Here is a 19,621-nt window from a genome sequence, read left to right on the forward strand (position 1 = left end):
CAATCCCACTCCTAGGCATGTATCTGGAAAAGGCAAAAATTCTAATTTGAAAAGATACATGCACCCCAATGTTCAAAGTAGCACTATTTATAATAGCCAAGACTTGGAAGCAACCTAAGTGTCCACTGACAGATGAATGGATAAAGAAGATGTGGCATATATATACAATGGAATATTAGTCAGCCATAAAAAAGAATGAAATATTGCCATTTGCAGCAACATGGATGGACCCAGAGATTATCATACTAAGTGAAGTAAGTCACACAAAGACAAATGTCATATAATATAATTTATATGTGATATCTATAAAATGATATAAATGAACTTATTTACAAAACAGAAACAGACTCATAGACACAGGAAACAAACTTATGGTTACTGAAGGGGAAAGGTGGGGAGGGATAAATTAGGAGTTTGGGGTTAACAGATACACACTACTATATATAAAATAGATAAACAACAAGGTCCTACTGTATAGCTCAGGGAACTATATTCAATATCTTGTAATAACTATAATGGAAAAGAATCTGAAAAAGAATATATATAAATAACTGAATCACTATTCTGTACACATGAAACACAACATTGCAAATCAACTATATTTCAGTTTAAAAAAGAATTATTTAAAAAAACATAGAATGGCTGAATGGATTTAAAAAAATAAGATACAATGATATGCTACCTGTGAGAGATTCACATTAGCTCTAAGGACAGACATATGCTGAAAGTGAATGGATAGAAAAGATATTCCAAGCAAATGGGAACAAAAAGAACAGAGGTGGCTATACATGTATCAAGCAAAATAGACTTTAAGTTAAAAGTGCTTACAAGAGACAAATAAGACCATTATATAATGAAAAAGGGGTCAATTAATAAAGATGTAACAGTTGTAAATATGTATGCACCTAACATCAGAGCACTTAGTATTTAAAGCAAATGTTAACAGAATTGAAAGGAGAAATAAACAGCAATACAATAATAGTAGGTGACATTACTACTCCACTCTTAACAATGGATACATCATCCAGGCAAAAAATCAATTGGGGAAAAGCAAATTTGAACAAGAGTATAGATCAAATGTACCTACCACACATATACAGAACATTCTATACAACAGCAGCAGAATACACATTCTTCTCAAGTGTACATGGAAAAACCTCCAGGAAAGATCATATGTTAGGCCACAAAACAAGTCTTAACAAATTCAAAATTATAAGAATCTTTTTCTACCACAATGGTATGAAACTAGAACTCAATAACAGGAGGATAATTGGAAAATTCACAAATTTGTGGAAATTAAATAACACATTCCTACTCCTGAACAACCAACAAATCAAAGAAGAAATCTAAAAAGAAATTTAAAAAATCTTGACACCAATGAAAATAGGAACACAATATACCAAAACTTATGGGAGGCAGCAAAATTATTTCTGAATGTTTATAGTTATAAATTTTCATTTTAAGAAAAAAGGAAGATCTCAAATAAACAACCTAATATTACACTTCATAAAACTAGAATAAGAACTAAGCCTAAAATTAGCTGAAAGAAGTAAATAATAAAGATTAGAAAAGACAGAAATATCTGCAATAAACAATAGAAAATATCAACAAAACTAAGAATTGTGTTTCAAAAGATAAACAAAATTGACAAACTTTTAGCTAGACTAACCAAGAAAAAAAGAAAGAGGACTCAAATAAATAAAATTATAAATGAAAGAGGAGACATTACAACTGATACCACAGAAATACAAAGGATCATAAGAGACTACTATGAACAATTATACACCAACAAATTGGATAAACTAGAGGAACTGCATAATCCCTACAAATATGCAACTTACCAAGACTGAATCATGAAGAAATAGAAAATCTGAACAGACTAATAATGAGTAAAGAGATCAAAACAGTAATCAAACACCTCTCAACAGATAAAAGCCCAGTACAAGATGGCTTCTGTGATGAATTCTACCAAATATTTAAAAAAGAATTAATGCCAATATTTCTCAAAAATTGAAGAGAGGGAACACTCCCAAACTCAATTGATGAGGCCACCATCACTGTCATACCAAAGTGAAAGAAGGACACTACAAGAAAATAAAATTAGATGAGTTGAAAAAGAAAATATATATGTATAACTGAATTACTGTGCTGTACACCTGAAACTAACATGACATTGTAAATCAACTAGACTTTAATTAAAAAATCAAAAAAATAAAAAACAATAAAACTATGTCACAAAAATTTTTTAATTAAAAAAAAAGAAAATTACAAGTCAATATCCATGATGAAAATACATGCAAATGCAAATATTCTGAACAAAATGCTAGCAAAATGAATTCATTGAAAGGATCATATTCCACGATCAAGTGAGATTTTTATCTCTGAGATGAAAGCATGCTTCACCATATGCAAATCAATAAATGAGATCCACTACATTAACAGAATGAAGGATAAAAATCATATGTATCTTAATAGATGTAAAAAAAAAAGTATTTGAAAAAATTCAACACCCTTTCATGATAAACTCTCAAAAATAGGGTATACAAGAATGTATCTCAATATAATAAAGGCCATACATGAGAAGCTCATAGCTAATATTATAGTCAATGGTGAAAGCATTTCCTTTAAGATCTGGAACAAGACAAGCGTGCCCACTCTGACTACTCCTATTCAATATAGTACTGGAAGTCCTAGCCAGAGAAATTAGGGAATAAACAGCAACCCAATTGGAAAGGAATAAGTACAACTGTGTTTGCACATGAAATAAACTTATATTTAGAAAAACCTAAACACTCAACCAAAAAACTGCTGGAATGAATTCGGTAAAGTTTCGGGTTACCCAATCAACACAGAAAAATCAGTTGTGTTTCTATACACTAACAACAAACTATCTGAAAAATAAAGAAAGAAAACAATTGCAATTACAATACCATCAATAACAGTATTCTTAGGAATAAATTTAAATAAGTGAAAGATCTGTACATTGAAAGCTATAAGACTTCGATAAAAAGAAAGTGAAGAACAAATGAATAAATGGAAATATATCCTGTGTTCATTGATCAGAATAATTAATATTGTTAAAATGTCCATACTGCCCAAAGTGATCTATAGATTTAATGAAATCCCTATCAAAATTCCAATAGAATTTTAAACAAAAAACAATCCGAAAATTCGTATGGAACCACAAGCAACCAGTGCAGTCCTGAAAAAAAAGAACAAAACTAAAGGAATTACACTTTGTAATTACAAACTTTATTACAAAGCTATAGAATCATAACACTATGGTACTGGCATAAAGACAGACATGTAGACCAATGGAACAGAATCGAGAGCCCAGAAATAAACCCACACATATACAGTAAACTAATATTTGACAAGAAAGCCAAGAAAAATCAATGGGAAAATATAGTCTCTTCAATACATTGTCCTGGGAAAAGTGGATATTCATATGCAAAAGAATGAAACTGAACCCCTACCTTACACCACTCATAAAAATTCACTTGAAATGGATTACACCCGGAACTGTAAAACTCCTAAAAGAAAACATAGGGAAAAGGCTCCTTGACATTGGTCTTGGCAAAAAAAATTATTTATATGACACCAAAATCACAAGGAACAAAAGCAAAAGTAAACAAGTGGACTACATCAAACTAAAAAGCTTCTGCACAGCAAAAGAAATGACCAACAAAATGAAAAGACAACCTACAGAATGGGGAAAAATATTTTCAAAACCTGTATCTGAAAAGTTTTATATCTAAAATATATAAGGAAATCATATAACTGAATAGTAAAAATAATAATAATAATCTGATTTAAAAATGGGTAAAGGACCTGAATAGACAGTCTTCTACAAAAGAGATACAATGGCCAACAGTTCCATGAAAGGATGACATCACTAATGTCATGAAAAGATGACATCAATAGTCATCAGGGAAATGCAAATCAAAACCACAGTGAGGTATCACTTCAACCTGTTAGAATGACTATTATCAAAAAGAAAAGAGATAACATGTGTTGATGAGAATATAAAGAAAAGCAAACTTTTATACACTGTTAGTAGGAATGTGGGTTAGTGCAGCCATTATGGAAAACAGCATGGAGGCTTTTAAAAAAATTAAAAATAAATTACCACATGATCCAGTAATCCCACTTTTGGGTATATATTCGAAGGAAATGAAATCACCATCTCTAAGAGATATCTATTCTACCATGTTCATTGTAGCATTATTTACAATAGACAAGACATGGAAACCACCTAAATATGCACTGACAGATGAATAAAGAAAATGTTATATATATATATAAATATGTATAACATTTATTTACATATATAAATAAAATTCAGCCATGAGAATAAAAGGAAATTATGCCATTTGACATGGCAACACAGAGACATATTCTTTGGCCTGGCCAACACACTTTTCCATTTTGAAACTCGAAGAGAATTTCAAAGGAGTTATATGAGAATATTAGTACCCCTCCACCTCAATCAATATGATATTAAAGATAAAATGGTAAAATTAATTGGAGAGGAGTCATGTATGAATTATGGATATTACATTTCAGATAACCCACAGTGTTTGTTAGTTTGTTATAAACTGCAAAAAGCAAACCTGTATGCTTCTAACACCAGAATTTACCTCAGAAACATATTTGAAGATAACTCCATATATTACAAAAGAGACATGAGAAATTGTTGGAGTAAGGGCATATTATCTAATAAATGATACTGGTATTATGTGGAAAGAATCCATTTCCATTTCCCTCTACATATCAGAAGCCAAAATTCATTCTAGGTAATTAATTGTTTCTTTTTCTTTATCCTCCCACCCCTTTTGATATATTTAAGGTATGTAATCTTAGTGGAATTTGTTCACATGTACTGTGATATAACATTACTTGTTTTCCCAAATGATTAGCTAATTCTAACACCACTCACCAAATGTGTAGAAAAGAGTTATTAGCACAGCAGACCTGAGATTGCTAGTCTTATAAAGTCCTTACAAGGTTGGCCTTTGGCTGGATTCTGTTAACCTGGATTTAAAGAAGGTTCCCACCATTCCCAGAACAGATAAGATTGGCTCACTGTACTTAAACTCTTTGTGCAAAGAATATGGTTTATGCTGAATAACTTCTTTCCTTCTGGGAGTCTGGAATTTCGGTACATGCTAGGCAAAGGGTACCCCAACCTCCCCCAAATCTTGGGCACTGAGTATCTAATAAGCTTCCTTGATAAATAACATTTCACACATGTTGTCATCAATTGTTGTTGGAGGAATTAAGTGTATTCTGTGGGACTCCACTGGGAGAAGGCTCCTGGAAGCTTGCACCTGGTTTTTTTAGAACTTTGCTCCATGCGCTTTTTTCCTTCACTGATTTGGTTTTGCATTCTTTTGTAATAAATCATAGCTGTGAGTACAACTGTATACTGAACCTTGTAAGTCCTGCTAGCCAATCACTGAACCTGTGAATGGTCTTGAGGATCCCTGACACACTGAATCTTTCACTTTTCTCCATGAATCTGAACTGTCACCCTACTATAAATGCCCACATATATGTGGCAATATAAGGGCTCTCTATCTGTATTCCATTTAACTTTTCCTGAGTAGTTCTACTCTGTTTTACCAACAGATTTGACAAAATTTTAAAAATTCTTTGTGGGGCAAATACTTTCCAACTTCCATATTATTTTTCTTTCAAAATTCCCTGGACTATTCACAGGCTTGTGTGTATATACAATTCAATAAGGAGTTCTTGAACCTTTAGGAACCTCTAAACCAAGAACCTCTAAAAGGCAAATGGGAAAAGCCTACACATACTCTGCTCACAAAAAGAAAACCAAACTGGCTAATAAACATCTGAAAGTAGGTTTAATCTCATTAATAATATCAAAACAACAATGCAATACCATGTTCCCCAATTCTATTAGTACAAGACTTAAAAATTTTGCTACTAGGGTTATAGACCTATTAAAAACTGTATCTACTAAGCTCACTATACAGTTCTAAGAGAAATTATCCAGCCTACAGCCCCATACCAAAGGAAGAAGTCCTTCCTTGACTCTTGAGTAAGGCATGACAACTCGACGAGCATTGGACACCTGTAGGTGACAGTTCATGGAGCTGATGAAAGGCATCACGAGTGTCACTATGAAGGGGGTAGATGGCCTTCTAGAAAATCTCTGAAGAATGGATAGGCCTTTGACAGACATTATAGGGGGCTGGAGATGACTGGTAGGAAGGGACAAGTGAGTGAGAAAGTTGACCCCTCCAGGTGCAAGGAACTGTGTGAATAAGCTGTGGTGAAGATAATGTCTGTGAAAGCCTATTTTGTGTTACCTGTAAAATGCTATATAATGTATGTTCTGCCATAAAAGAATGTCTTTTTAAAGACATTCTTTATGTTATACAAACTCTTCCTGAGACTAGAAAAAGAACAAAAACTATCCTAACTCATTTAATAAGACTAATATAACTTTGAAACTATGGTGAGAAAACTACAGCATAAAACAATAAAATCATAGACCAATATCACTCATGAAGAATAATGAAAAAACTGGCAAGTTGAATCTAGCAGTATATTAAAAAACAGTAAAAACAACAAAAAATACTGTGATAGAATGTCAAGGAGATAGGCATATCCACAATTACAGTCAGATTTCAGCACCTCTCTCTCAATAACAAGTACAGACAAAATAAGGAAACACATACAAAAGAAGACCTAAACAAGTTTATGAACCAACTAGACCTAACTGACATTTATAGAACAGTTCACAGGACAACAGAAAAATACACATTCTTTTCAAGTGCAATTGGAATATTTACCAAGATAGACCATATTCTCGGCCAAAAAGGAAGACTCGATAAATTAAAAGGATTCAGGCCACACAAAGTAAGTTCTCTGACCACAATGATACTGTGGTCAGCACTGTAGAAATACATAACTGAAACATATCTGGAAAAGCCTCAAATACTTAGGAACTACATAGCCTACTTCTAAATAACTCTTGGATCAAAGAAGAAACTAAAAAAGAAATTAGTATGTAATTTCCATTGAAGAAAAATGAAAACACAACATATTAAAATTTGTGGGATACAGCTTAAGCATTATTAGAGGGAATTTTACAGTACTAAAAAACCTACATTAGAAAAACAATGGTCTCAAATTAATGACCTCAGCTTCTATTTCAAGTAGCTAGAAATAAAATAGTAACAAACACAAAGTAAACCAAAGAAAAAAAATAAGAGCAAAACCCAATGAAATAGAAACAAGAAAAACAATAAAGAAAATCAATAAAACTAAACACTAGTTTGTTGAGGTCAATAAAATTGATAAGCATCTAGCCAGAATGATAAAGGAAAACAAAAGACACAATTACTAACATTAGGAATGAGAGAGATGACATCACTAGATAATTTACAAATATCAAAAGGATAATAAGAAATGTATTGGCAAGGCTGAAGGTAAACAGACAACCCATAAATTGCTGACAGGGATGAAAATCTGTAATATCCCTTTGGAGGGATATTTCAGAGTATCTAATAAAACTACATATGAAGTTACCATTTGATCAACCATCCCCACTTCTAGGAATCTACCCTGAAGATATACCTCTAACCATACAAAAGTTACAATTGCACAAGATTATTCTTCCAGCAGTGTTTGCAAGAGCAAAATATTGGAAAAAAATGCCCATATATAGGAGAGTAATTGAACCAATTATAGTAGTGGCACATAATGGAGGAATATGAATCTGTAAAACAGAAATGAAAAAGATTGCTATGTACTAATTGGCTTCAAATCTGTAAAATGTGCAAATACTGAGGTTAATGGGATTAGTAAAATTTATTTTTTTCTAACTATACTCTCCTAAAAGGACTTTGGTATCTTGTGGATACCTCCTAAAGCTGAGCTCTGACCGAAATGGATTACCACAGATAAGGGAGTGCCACCAAGGATAGATGCAAATCGCCAAGTCCAAAGCACTGGCCAGAAAAAAAAATACAAGGAAAAGAGCAAAGGGACAGCGGAGGTGAACTTGTGAGAATATTCATAAAGCAGTTTGTAGGTGGTTCCCAGAAAGACCCTGCTCTGAGGCCCAAGACTGAAAAGGGAGGGAGCCTCAGATGGAGCAGGTGGAACAATGACCCTTGTGTCTCTAGATGGGAACTGTTGAGGGCACAATGGGACTAAGCTCTTTCAGAATCTCACATCCAGGTCAGACCCCCAGGATGCTGCTGCCTGGCTTGAGATCCAGGGATCCTCTTGAGGGTTGAGAAGCTTGCTTATAACCCAATGAGAAATCCTATGTGAAGGGCCCAAAGCATCTAGGTTTCCTCCTTGTGAGTGTGTCGTCTCTCCCCTTCCCTAGAGCTGCCCAGATTGAGGTTCATTCCTCTCTTGCATCTCCAGGCAAGTGGAACCTTAGAGTAAAGGTCAGTCCTGTTGCCCTCTCATTACTCCCACCCCACCCCCGCCACTAACTTGCCCACAATATTGAGCCCAGCCATCCCGGCTGTCTGACAGACAGACAGAAGAGTGAGTGCCAACTAGGTGGGAGGAAGGGAGTGTAGCTCACAGTTCCTATCCTCACACCTGAGTTTCCTGATCCAGGGCCACCGGTGTTCACAAATTGTCACTTCACCGTTTCCTCTCTCTGGGCTCCCCTGAAGCCAACTGCTTCCACGTGTCCACTTCTCCCACCCACACAGAGAAACAGAGTCACGCAACGCTGGGTGGGGAGACGAGGGTGGGGTAAGGGCTTGCAGAAGGTAGGAGGGAGCGCGAGGCTCCGAGACACTTCCTCTACCCGGACCTAGTCTCCACCACCACCTCCCACGGATGCCAATATCCGGCCTCGAGCCCACCTCCTCTAGCAGCGGCCGATGCTTCCCTCCACGTATGCCTCCCGCAGGATGACTTCCTGCCTCTTGAGCTCCTGGACAAAAACAGACCCTGGCTAAGACGCTCGCGATTGGCTGAGGGGTTGTGTCCTCAGCCAACAAAGGCCATAATTCTGGGCGCCTGAGGGGGTTTAGCTTTCAGGCTAATGCAGCATGGAGAGACCAACACCCACGCACCCACCATCATGTCCTACCACTCCTCTCACAGCCGTCTGTCAAGCGTCAGGTGCAAGTCTTTCCCATCCCTTTCCAGCGCGACACACCTCTACGCCGGTCCAAGTGAGAGTGTGGTCACGTGACCCACAGTTAGCCCCACGTGACCGCGCACTCGGCAAGTCCGCCGCAGCCCAGCAGGACGCAGGGCACAGTCTTGTGCCTCTGGGGTTGAGCTGCTTGCTAGAACAATCTGAAGCTCCCGATGGGGGTGAAGATAGCTGAAAGGAAGGCTGGATTCGGAGCCAAAGCTTCCAGCCCTAAGCCTGGGCCTTGCTCTGTGGGAGCACAGGGCTGGCGAGGAACACCCCATGAGGAGTTTGGAGACCAACTGACTTTTAATATTCTGTGCAAAACTCGGGCGACGTATTAAAACACACACAGGATCTGTCTTGAAAAATACTGATAGCCAAAACAAACATTCAATCTCCAATTTCCACCACCAGGACAATCTCTGTTAGCACTTGTGGTTTGTGAATGGAGGCAAAACTGCCACTTTGCCCTACTTCCATAAACCTTGCAGCCTAGAATCCGGTAGGAAAAAAGCACTTTGCACCCTGAGACAAACGAAAAGTGAATAAAACTTTGTATATTTCCCTTTAGCCTGAACTACCCCCCACCCCAAACCAACTTTATCCCTGACTTTTGCTCCTATCTGAGGATACGTTATTACTTTTGTGAATCCGAAAAATGTGTACCATAAACTCAGAAACTTTGGAAAGCTTACAGCTTACTCCCTTTAAATTATGCAGTTTTATTTAGCAAGCCAGTGCTTCTGAAGTTGTAGTCTCTCACATTTCTTTATTCCTTTGACATGTTTTACATGGTTGCAGGATTTTCCATAATCAAATAATATATTTGCATAAATTCAGTCCATTTCACACATTTTTGGGGGAGAGGGATCATCTTTCCATGTATGATACCAGTCTTTTCTATTTCACCAAATACAGAAAGTATCAGAGCTTTTCTTAGCCAATTTTAAAACGTATATATCATCACTTTTAGTGGCTGTATGCTATTACCTTAACACTTTCCATGGCACCACCATGAAGAAATGGTCTTCCTGACAGTTAAATTTGTGTGCTTTCTGGTCTTATTCTTTGAACCTTTAAGTAAGATCAAAGAAACACCCATACTTTGAACTGCAAAATACAACTTCTCAGCTCTTCAAAACTTACCTTATCCTCTATATCCCTTAATACACTCCTCCCAGCCACTCCAGGCAGACTGAATACCTCACTCCCATAGGAACACTTTTTCCAACTCCAAGCTTTTCTTCACAACATCCAACCTCTTCCTTACATTTCAGAGCCCAAATTAATTGGGTCCTTCTTCTCTGAAGCATACCCTGAGTAGCAGCCCATGGTGACATTTTCATTTAAAGATGCGAGAATAGCTTTTTCAAGGAGCATTATTATTCATACGTTAATTACCTCTGTGTTATATATATGGAATTTAAGGGAAAAAAATGTCATGAAGAACCTAGGGGTAAGACAGGAATAAAGACACAGACCTACTGGAGAACGGACTTGAGGATATGGGGAGGGGGAAGGGTGAGCTTTGACAGGGCGAGAGAGAGTCATGGACATATACACACTAACAAACGTAGTAAGGTAGATAGCTAGGGAGAAGCAGCCGCAAGGCACAGGAATATTAGCTCGGTGCTTTGTGACAGCCTGGAGGGGTGGGATAGGGAGAGTGGGAGGGAGGGAGACGCAAGAGGGAAGACATATGGGAACATATGTATATGTATAACTGATTCACTTTGTTATAAAGCAGAAACTAACACACCATTGTAAAGCAATTATACCCCAATAAAGATGTTTAAAAAAAATAAAAAAAATAAAAAAATTACCTCTGTGTTATCATATGTTATTTTTGCATCTATATTTTATGCTCACAGAGAGGGGTGATTTCTGCCAACTTTAACACAGAAGTTAATTGAAAACACAACATGATTCAAATAGACATCAATAACACTAGAACAGCAATCAGAAGGGTAGCTTACTTATAATAGCTCAGTTCACTATAAACCTAAATGGTAAATTCACAATCTAGACAAAAACAAGTATCAACAAATGTGCTTTCAGTTTTAATATTCGTTTGGCATCAGAAGATTGATCCAGCTCATACACAGAGTTTGGCAAAGTCAGTATCAGCATTAAAGTGTACATTACAACACAGAACCAACTTTGAAAACTAAAGCATTATTCAAGGACCATAACTCAGAAACATAAGGACAATCAGAGGCAAGTGATTAATCATACTCATTCTTTTGTTCTGCCTCAGGGTCATTCTGATCATCTGTTTTGCCTTGCAGTTCCTTAGCAAATTTCTCAACTTCATGGAATGCAGAAATAAATGGCTCAAGACTGAAATCATCATCAGTGAACCACAATGCCTCTTTTTTAATATTGTTACCAATATTCTCAAGCATTGCTAGAACAACCTGAATATTGTCATTTGTCTCTTTCCTGTTAAAAAGGCCCATAAATTCTGACACTGCTTCAGCACTGAGTATTTCTTTTGTCATGACAGGATTTTCAGACAAATTCAGTAGCATTTTCAGAACATGAAATCTTGTTTTGGTATTGCCCGTGGCTAATAAGGAGAGAAACCCAGATATATACTTGGCAACCAGTGTGTGATAGTCAGTAGCTGTAGTGAGGTGTCTAACCATCTTTATTCCAGATAACTGCTCAGGGGAATCCAACCTATAAGCAAGAGTTTCCTCACACACTTGACATACGTATGTCTGAATCATGTTTAGATTTGGATAAGGTGGAGCCAAGTGAATCATATTTTCTGAAAACCTTGTCTTAACTCGGGAGGAGGGATAATTGAGCAAGGTTTCAATAAGTGAAACAACACCTGAATCGTGAATGAAATAATGAGTAAATTGAGAAGCACTCCTCATACCCATTGCAATTTTAGATATTTCATGAATAAAAGGATCTCGAATTTTGTCCATTAATAGAAGGAGTTCTTCAAACTCTTCAGGACCAATTTTAAGCTCACACTGTATGCAGCTGCAGAACCAACTCTCTGGCTCTGCACTCTCCCTCGTCCTAAGATGTTCTTGAATTTCCCTGACTGACCAGTAGAACGGATCATACTGAAATGGGAACTCAGGGTCAGGCTTATCAGGCTGAAGCAAAGATTCCTGCTCTTCCCCTTCTAGGCTCAGTTCCATGTGCTTGGGCTTTCCTCCAAACATTTCAGAGAACAGAAATGCTGCTTCTTTTGAAAATCTAAAGGGGCTTGGGGATGGGAAGCCAACACTACCCCATGGGCCAGGCTTGAACTGAACAGTAACCTCCTCCCAGTTCTGGGGCCTGCATAAAGCATCAGGCTCCTGCTCAACTGAACATCTGGACCTGCAAATGGCCCTGTACACAGGGCTAGGATTTGATTCAAAATGGGCCTCATCTCCTGCCCAGAACCAGGACCCCACTATGGCCTCATCCTCCTCAGCTACTGTCCTTGACTCATAGTTGGTTCCATTACCAGTCCTATTATTGGCCTCATTTTTAGCTCCAAACCAGGACCCAACAACTGCCCCTTCCTCATTTTCTGGCCTGGATTCAGAGGTGGCCACAGTTTCAGTCTCATTAATGGCCTTGTCTCCAGACCAGAACCAGGACTCAACAATCATCTCTTCATCATCCTCTGGCTTATATGCACAGCATGTTTCTGCTTCTACATTGATTTCTTTTGCATCCCAGAACGAGGATCCAAAAGTGCTTTCCTCTCCAGACCTTGATGTGGTCTCTTCTATTGCCTGGGGTCCAACGTCTATATTATATTCTTCAGCCCAGAACCAGGACCCAATAATGATTTCCTCCTTTTCAGTGCCATGCTTGGACTCAAAACTATCCCCTGCCTCCAGACTGGCTTCTTCTTCAGCCCAGAACCGGGACTCAACAATGACTTTCTCCTCTTCAGCTTCTGGACTGTATTTGCTGCAAATGTTAGCCTTGTTCCTAATGGCCTCTTCCCTGGCCCAGAACCAAGACCCAACAAAATGTTCCTCTTCAGCTGCCAGCCTGTCCTCTTCTCTAGCCTCTGCTTCTGTTTCAAGCCTGTCTTCCTCCCCAGCCCAGAACCAAGAATCAATAATGTCTTCCTCTTCAGCATCTGGCCTGGATTCTTCTCTATCTGTAGCCCCTATAATGGCTTTATCCCCTTTCCAGAACCAGGACGTGATCATGGTCTCCTCCTTGGTTGGTGCCTTGGCTTCTTCTTCAGTCCTATCATCTATACTGCCCTCTTCCACAGCCCATAACCAGGGCCCTACAGTGGTTGCTGGCCTTGTATATTTTCTGGACCAGAACCATGAATCAACAGTGTCCTGCTCCTCCTCTGGCCTAGACTTCCAGCTGCCTCCATTGGCAGCAAACATACAGGGATGTTCTCCTGACCAGAAGTCAGACTCAGTATTGATCTCTTCAGCAGCTGTCATAAATTTACATTGGGCACCAGTGGCATACTTCATACTGATCTCTTCAGTGGTCCCAAACCAAGATGATATAATACCCTTTTCCTTGTCCTCCAGGCTAGACTTGTTGCTGACTTCAGCCCTCCCACAAGCTTCTACTCCAGCCCAGAACCATGACCCAATAATGGGCTCCTCTTTTTCAGTCTCTGGCATAGTGTCACAATTGACTTCAGCCCCAGAATCCATCTGGGCCTGGTTTCCAGCCCAAAACCAGGACTCAAATATTGTCTCTTCTTCAGCTCCTGGCCTAGCCTCTTCTCTAAACTCAGGCTCTGTATTGATTTCTTCTCCAGCCCAGAACCAGGGACCAATGACCTCTTCTTCCTCAGACCTTGGCCTGGACCCACAGCTGGCCCCAACACCAGCTTCCACACTGACCTCATCACTGACCCAAAACCAAGACCCAAAAATGGTCTCTTCTTTAGCCTCTGGATTGATTTCTTCATTAGCCCAGAAGCAGAAACTGGCAATGACCTTTACTGTATCATCTGCTGGCACAGATCTGGAAGTGGCATCAGCCTCAGTTTCCACACTGGTCTTTTCCCCAGTTCCAAGCATAGAATTGCCAATAGGCTCCTGCTCAGTCTTTGGTCTGAATTTACCACTGGCCTCAGTCCCCATACTGGCCTCTTCTTCAGTCCAGAACCAACTGCCAACAATGGACTCATCTTTCACTTGAAAACAGGACTTGACAGTGGCCCCACCCACTATGCTGGACTCTTCTGCAGCCCAGAACCACGCCCTAGTGAGGAACTCTTCCTCTGACCTGGCTTCTCGCTTTGTCCTGGCTCTGGCCTTGATTTTGGCCTCTTCCTTTGCCATTGCTCTGGCCCTGACCTCTTTCTTGGACTTGGGTCTAGACAAGTTATTAGCCTCTTCTCCAGGCCAGAACCAGGACTCTTTTTTGACTATATCCATAGAGCCAGACATGAAATCAATGGAAGCTTCTCGCTTGGCCCTGTGCCTGGCCCTGACATCGGCCCCTTTCCTGGCTCTGGGTTTGTACCTGGCCTCCTCTCCAGCCCAGAACCAGGATTTTACATTGTCCTCACATTCAGACCCAGAATTAGATTCAGAGACTTCTTTCTTAGATCTAAACCAGGACCTACTATTGGTCTCTTCCCTGCGCTTAGACCAGACACTGGTCTTTTCTCTGGCCCAGAACCAGGATGTCTTAATAGATTCATCCTCAGAACCAGAACTGGGTGCAACATAAAGCTCCCGACTGGTTTTGGGCCTAGGCATGGCCTCTTCTTTGGCCATGTGCCTCGACCTAGTACTGGCCTTTACCCTGTCTCTAGGATGAAGCCTTGTACTGACCTCTTCTCTACTCCAGAACCAGGAGCTCACAGAGGATCTATCCACCCATCTGAAATCACAATTGTGAGAAGTCTCTTTTTTGGATGTAGGCCTGGGATGGCACCAGGAACCCATATTGGTCTCCTCCTCTGACTCAAACAAAGGCTGGATACCTGATTGGGACTTGACCTTGGTGCCAGGAAAGGACTCAGCATCCATACAGACCAGTTCCCTATCCATAGACCAGATCTTAGTTTTAGCAATTGACCCTGACTCAGTACTGATCAGTGGCCAGGATATAGCAATGGTTTGGGACACTCCCTCTGTCTTCAGTAGTGCCTCAGCATCAAACTCAGTCTTGGCCCATGAATAAGTTTCATCCATTGACCTTGCCCCAGTGATTGCCTTGGCCTCACTCTTAGGATGTGTCCCAACTACTGCCATGGTCTCAGTTGTGGGCCTTGCTCCAGGAATTACCTGGGCCTGGGTCCTTACCTTGGGTCTGACCACCACTGGGACTTCATTCTCTCTCTCAGCCCCACCCCCAACTTCTTCTCCAGGCTTCTTTTCAGGCTTGGCCTGGATGCCAGGCTCAATCTCAGCCCCAGTCATAGTACAAGTTACAGAGAAGACATGATTAAATACTGCTATCCCAGTCTCAGCCTCTACCACAGACCTGTCACAGTTTTGTATCTTCACACTCTAATCTTTTGATGATTCAGGTGATACAGTTGGAAACAAAAGTTAGAGTCAATCACCAGTCCAGCAGTCAATCAGGCTCCTTCCCAATCCCAGCCTCAGCCAATAATACAGTCAGAGTGAAGAAAAAGCACAACCAAGCTGGAAGAGGATGAATGATTCTTGGGTGGGTGTAGACCTGTTGAGGGTGGTGGTCAGCAGCAATTCCAACACCACCAGAGCTGCCACTGGAAGTCAATCTAGGAAGCGAGAATGACGTGGGGCTTTAAGTCTATTCCAACTGTGTCACTCCATGAAGACTCACATAGAGAGACTGGACCTCAAATGCTTGATGGGAGAGTTAGGCTATTAGAAGTCTATCACCTTCATTTTTTCTACAATTTTTATCCCCAAAGCTGCCATATTACTTTGCCTGTTATTAAACAGGTATGAAGATGGTGGTTAAGTATCTTGGCAATGGGAGAGGCTGAAGAGCCCCCAGGCCAGACCCTAATCACTCTTGGACCTATGTTGGTCTTCTCTACCACACCCAAAAGTTGTACCCATTCCCATACCAACCTGCACTGATGTGGCACAATTTCTTGCTCCTTTCCTTGATCCCAGTGGCGTCAAACTCTACAGCAGCCTGCATATCCTGGGTACAAGTAAACATATAGCAGAGAATGGAGCCTGACTGCTAGATAGACAAGCAAGAACCCTGACCCCTGATACAAACATCTCTCTTTCTGTTTAAGGGTCTAATATGTCTAATGTTTTCTGTCTCCTGGTTCCTACACTTAGGTCTTTTCCTCCCATTCACGAATCAATCCACACTTACCTCACTATTCCTAATATCTCCTGCAGGAAATGGGCAAGGGGTTCTGCGGCAACGTGCAAATTTGACAGAGAGTAGGAGGTGGAGGAGGCCCTGAAACCACTTGGATCAAAGAACCTGCCATGATAATACTGGGTAGCTGTCTCCTGCATCGCCCCTCTTCGCACAAACCTCCAGAGATTTGAACCAGACTCCTCCTCCTTTCTTTCCTTGCAGAAGTGACCAGCCTTAAAGCAGGCCTATGGAAAAACAGATCAAAAGGTAAGAGGGTCAAGAAATAATGGTAGCAGCTGAGTGCTTGGTAGACAGACAAACAACAAACATAGGAGTACCCAAGTCATCTATCTTTTAACATTTACAGTCCCATTGGTTAGAATATTTTTTTCTAATTTAAGCCCTATGGATCAGGCTTCTGGATAACTCATCTTCACATCACACTCTTCCTCTTACTTTCTTCTCCAATTCTAAAGATTCACTACTTGGTGTTCACATCTCTTGTGCTATACAACATAGATTGGGGGAAGGACGCTCGCATATTCTAGAAAGCAGGTTGTGCGGTTGTACTTGTATTTACGACTTCTGTACCACCCTCACCTCCCAGTCCATGTTTTCCACCCCCCACCTTGGATGGAGGTGAGGGAGGAAGGCCAGGAGGTGTGGAGAAACCCGGTAGAGAGGAGAATTTTAGGAGGTATTCCTGGATGCCTGACCTGCTCTGGTCGCAGTCACACCATCCCAATTCGGGTGTCCAGTCAATGGCTGCTGCCCACCCTCACCCCCCATCCCCACACAACTTGAGAAATACAGGCCGTTTTCCTGTCCCTAGTTTTTCTCAAGCCTCTCCTCTACAAATGCACCCCGGGGCCTGAAATCGCCAGACCTACCGCGCACACAGGACACTCTGGCATCAAAGAGGCGACTGTGGGAAGGGACAGCACCCGGCACGTGGGGTCCGACGGACCCCTTTCCAGAATAAAGGCCCGGGCGGGCGGCCCCCCGTGCCCGCCCGCTCGGCACCCGGCTCCGACCGCCACCCCCGGCGGCCTCCCCGACGCCCCAACCCCGGCTCCCCTCCGCCATTTCGCCCGCAGCAGCCTCCCCCACAGCCCTCTCCTGGCACAGGCACCGTCGACGGCGGGGCGCGGGCACCCAGAAAGCCCGCCGGGGAGCGGCCCCACCGTTCGCCTCCCCAGAATCCGGGGGAAGCCCTGTGGCCAAGACCTCGCGCCCCGGGCCCGGTCCCCGCCGGTCGCCGCCTCCTCAGCGCCAGGGGTCCCCCGGCGATGAGCACTTCTCTTAGGGACCCGCTCCAACCCGGCTGGCTCCCACTCGTCAGGCTGCCAGGGTCCGGGGGGCAGGGTGTGAGCCGCTCGTCGCCCCCGAGACACCCCCACTTGCCTTCGCAGACGCAGGGTCCCGATAGTCGGCCTCCCCCTCCTGTCGCAGCTCCTCACTCGGATTCCCACCGCTCGCCGTGCGGGCAGAATGGCAAAGAGGTGTCCCGCCCCCCGCGCGGCTGCGACACACCTGGCAGGGGCTACGAAGGCTGCGGCACCAACCGCTCGCGGCGAGGGTGTCGGGAAGGGGGCGGAGGGATACGGCACGAATGGGCTCGACTCCCCCTCCCAGGCCGACAGTAGTTCCAACCCAGAAAGGAGCGGGGCCGGGAGGAGTCCCGGCCTCAGGGGCGGGGCCACGCCGGCCCTCCGCCGCCCCCTGTCGGGCGACAACCCTCCCGGCCCCGCACACTTATGGCACCGCAGCGTGTGGGGCCGGCGGGCGGTGGTGCACTGGGAGCCAGGGTTGGGAGGGTAGGGAGGGGCCGCGCTGGAGGGAGCACCGGATGGATACAGATCGTCCCGGGGTGTGTGTGTGTGTTGTGTGTGTGTCTCTGTGTGTGTCTGTGTGTGTACCGGACTGATCGGAGTCCGCCCCCCTACCCTCCCCCATCGCACCCGCCATCCTTCCTGGGCGACAGTGGCAGAGGAGCTGTGAGGACGGCCCTCCCCGGGTCTGCTTTCCACCTTCTGGGGCCGCGGGCGGGAGGAAGGTGGGAGGCGGCGCCCGTGGAGGCCGAGCCACTGCCCCTCTTCTAAGGGAAGGCAGCCCTAGATAGACCTCTGGCCTGAGGAAACAAACCACCTGTCTGCGCCAGTGTCGTCATCCTCTCTGCCGCACTGCCATTTTCTTAGTCGCAGTGATAGCACGGTAGCACACTTTGCCATTTCGCCCCCCCGGAGTTGCCCAGGAAAGAGGGCCTTTCCCTCTCAGGACCCGCACCGGCTCAGACAGTCCTCCCTGTCTCTCATCCCATAGCCAGGTGTCAGGCACCAGGTAGGGCCGGTCCTGGCTTCTCTTCCCGGGTTCTGTCAGGTCTTCTCTTACAGTTGCCTCCAAGCACTCATCATCTTTGGCAGGGTGGGAATGTGGCAGGGATTAGAACCAACTGGGATCTCACACACTTGCCATACACACCAGTCTACTTTCCCCAGCCATTCTTTGGAGAAGGACCCACCAGGCACCCACTTCCCTAAGACAGAAACCTGCTGGCCCTTGAATCCTCTGATTCCTGCACTCCTATATCCTTCCTGTAGTCTCCAGCCCCTCCTTTCTGTGCTCCATGGGGCAAACAGCAACCCTGGTTAAGCACACCTGTGGTTGAGCACAAACCTGCTGGCACTGTTGCCCGTTTTAAAACCCACCTAAATGGCACCCTCGCTGTGGTAAGCTGAATAAAGGTCCCCCAAAGATGTTCACGTCCTGTTCTCCTGAACCTGTAAATATGTGATGTTACGTGGCAAAGGAGAATTAAGGTTGCAGATGGAATTAAGATTGCTAATCAGCTGAATGTAAAGTAAGATTACACTTCTGTATCTTGGCCAATGCCATGGCAAGGCTACTTTAAATGTGGAAGAGGTAGGCAGAAGAGTCAGTGTCACAGTGAAGTTGCATGAGAAAGACGCCACAAGTGGACGGGATATCACTAGTTTTGAAGATGGAAGGAAGCCAGAGGCCAAGGACTGCAGGCAGACCCAGAAGTTGGAAAAGGCAAGGAGACAGATTCTTCCTAGAACCCCTCGGAAGAATGAAGTCCTCCTATCGCCTTTATTTCAGACCAGAGATACCCTTTTCCTATTTCCAACCTTCAGGACTGTAAGATAACATTTTATTGTTTTTGTTTTTTTAAGCCAGCAA

The 19,621-nt window shown here is 42.6% G+C and overlaps 2 protein-coding genes across 5 annotated transcripts in view; both read right to left on the reverse strand.

Annotated features, from left to right (window-relative positions):
- The window catches only part of GPRASP1 (G protein-coupled receptor associated sorting protein 1), a 72,698-nt gene extending 55,227 nt beyond the window's left edge, over nucleotides 1–17,471 (reverse strand). Inside the window, exons 1-3 of one of the 3 annotated variants that reach the window (XM_089904255.1) lie at nucleotides 16,598–17,471; nucleotides 16,171–16,246; nucleotides 1–15,851 (exon numbers count right to left, since the gene is read on the reverse strand). The exon at nucleotides 1–15,851 is cut by the window's left edge and continues 55,227 nt beyond it. In XM_089904255.1, the coding sequence (XP_089760381.1) occupies nucleotides 11,374–15,525 (4,152 nt within the window). In that variant the 5' untranslated portion in view covers nucleotides 15,526–15,851; nucleotides 16,171–16,246; nucleotides 16,598–17,471 and the 3' untranslated portion in view covers nucleotides 1–11,373. Of the gene's footprint in view, nucleotides 15,852–16,170 lie in introns of all 3 variants that reach the window. The other 2 variants (XM_089904254.1, XM_089904253.1) reach the window with 2 other exon arrangements.
- ARMCX5 (armadillo repeat containing X-linked 5) overlaps nucleotides 1–19,621 on the reverse strand; it is a 149,686-nt gene that overhangs the window by 74,674 nt on the left and 55,391 nt on the right. The gene's annotated exons all lie outside the window — the stretch shown is intronic.

The sequence above is a fragment of the Delphinapterus leucas genome, chromosome X, assembly GCF_059928025.1.
Source record: "Delphinapterus leucas isolate spDelLeu-1000000601 "Yukka" chromosome X, BTC_Dleu_Yukka2, whole genome shotgun sequence".
Lineage (NCBI taxonomy): Eukaryota > Metazoa > Chordata > Mammalia > Artiodactyla > Monodontidae > Delphinapterus > Delphinapterus leucas.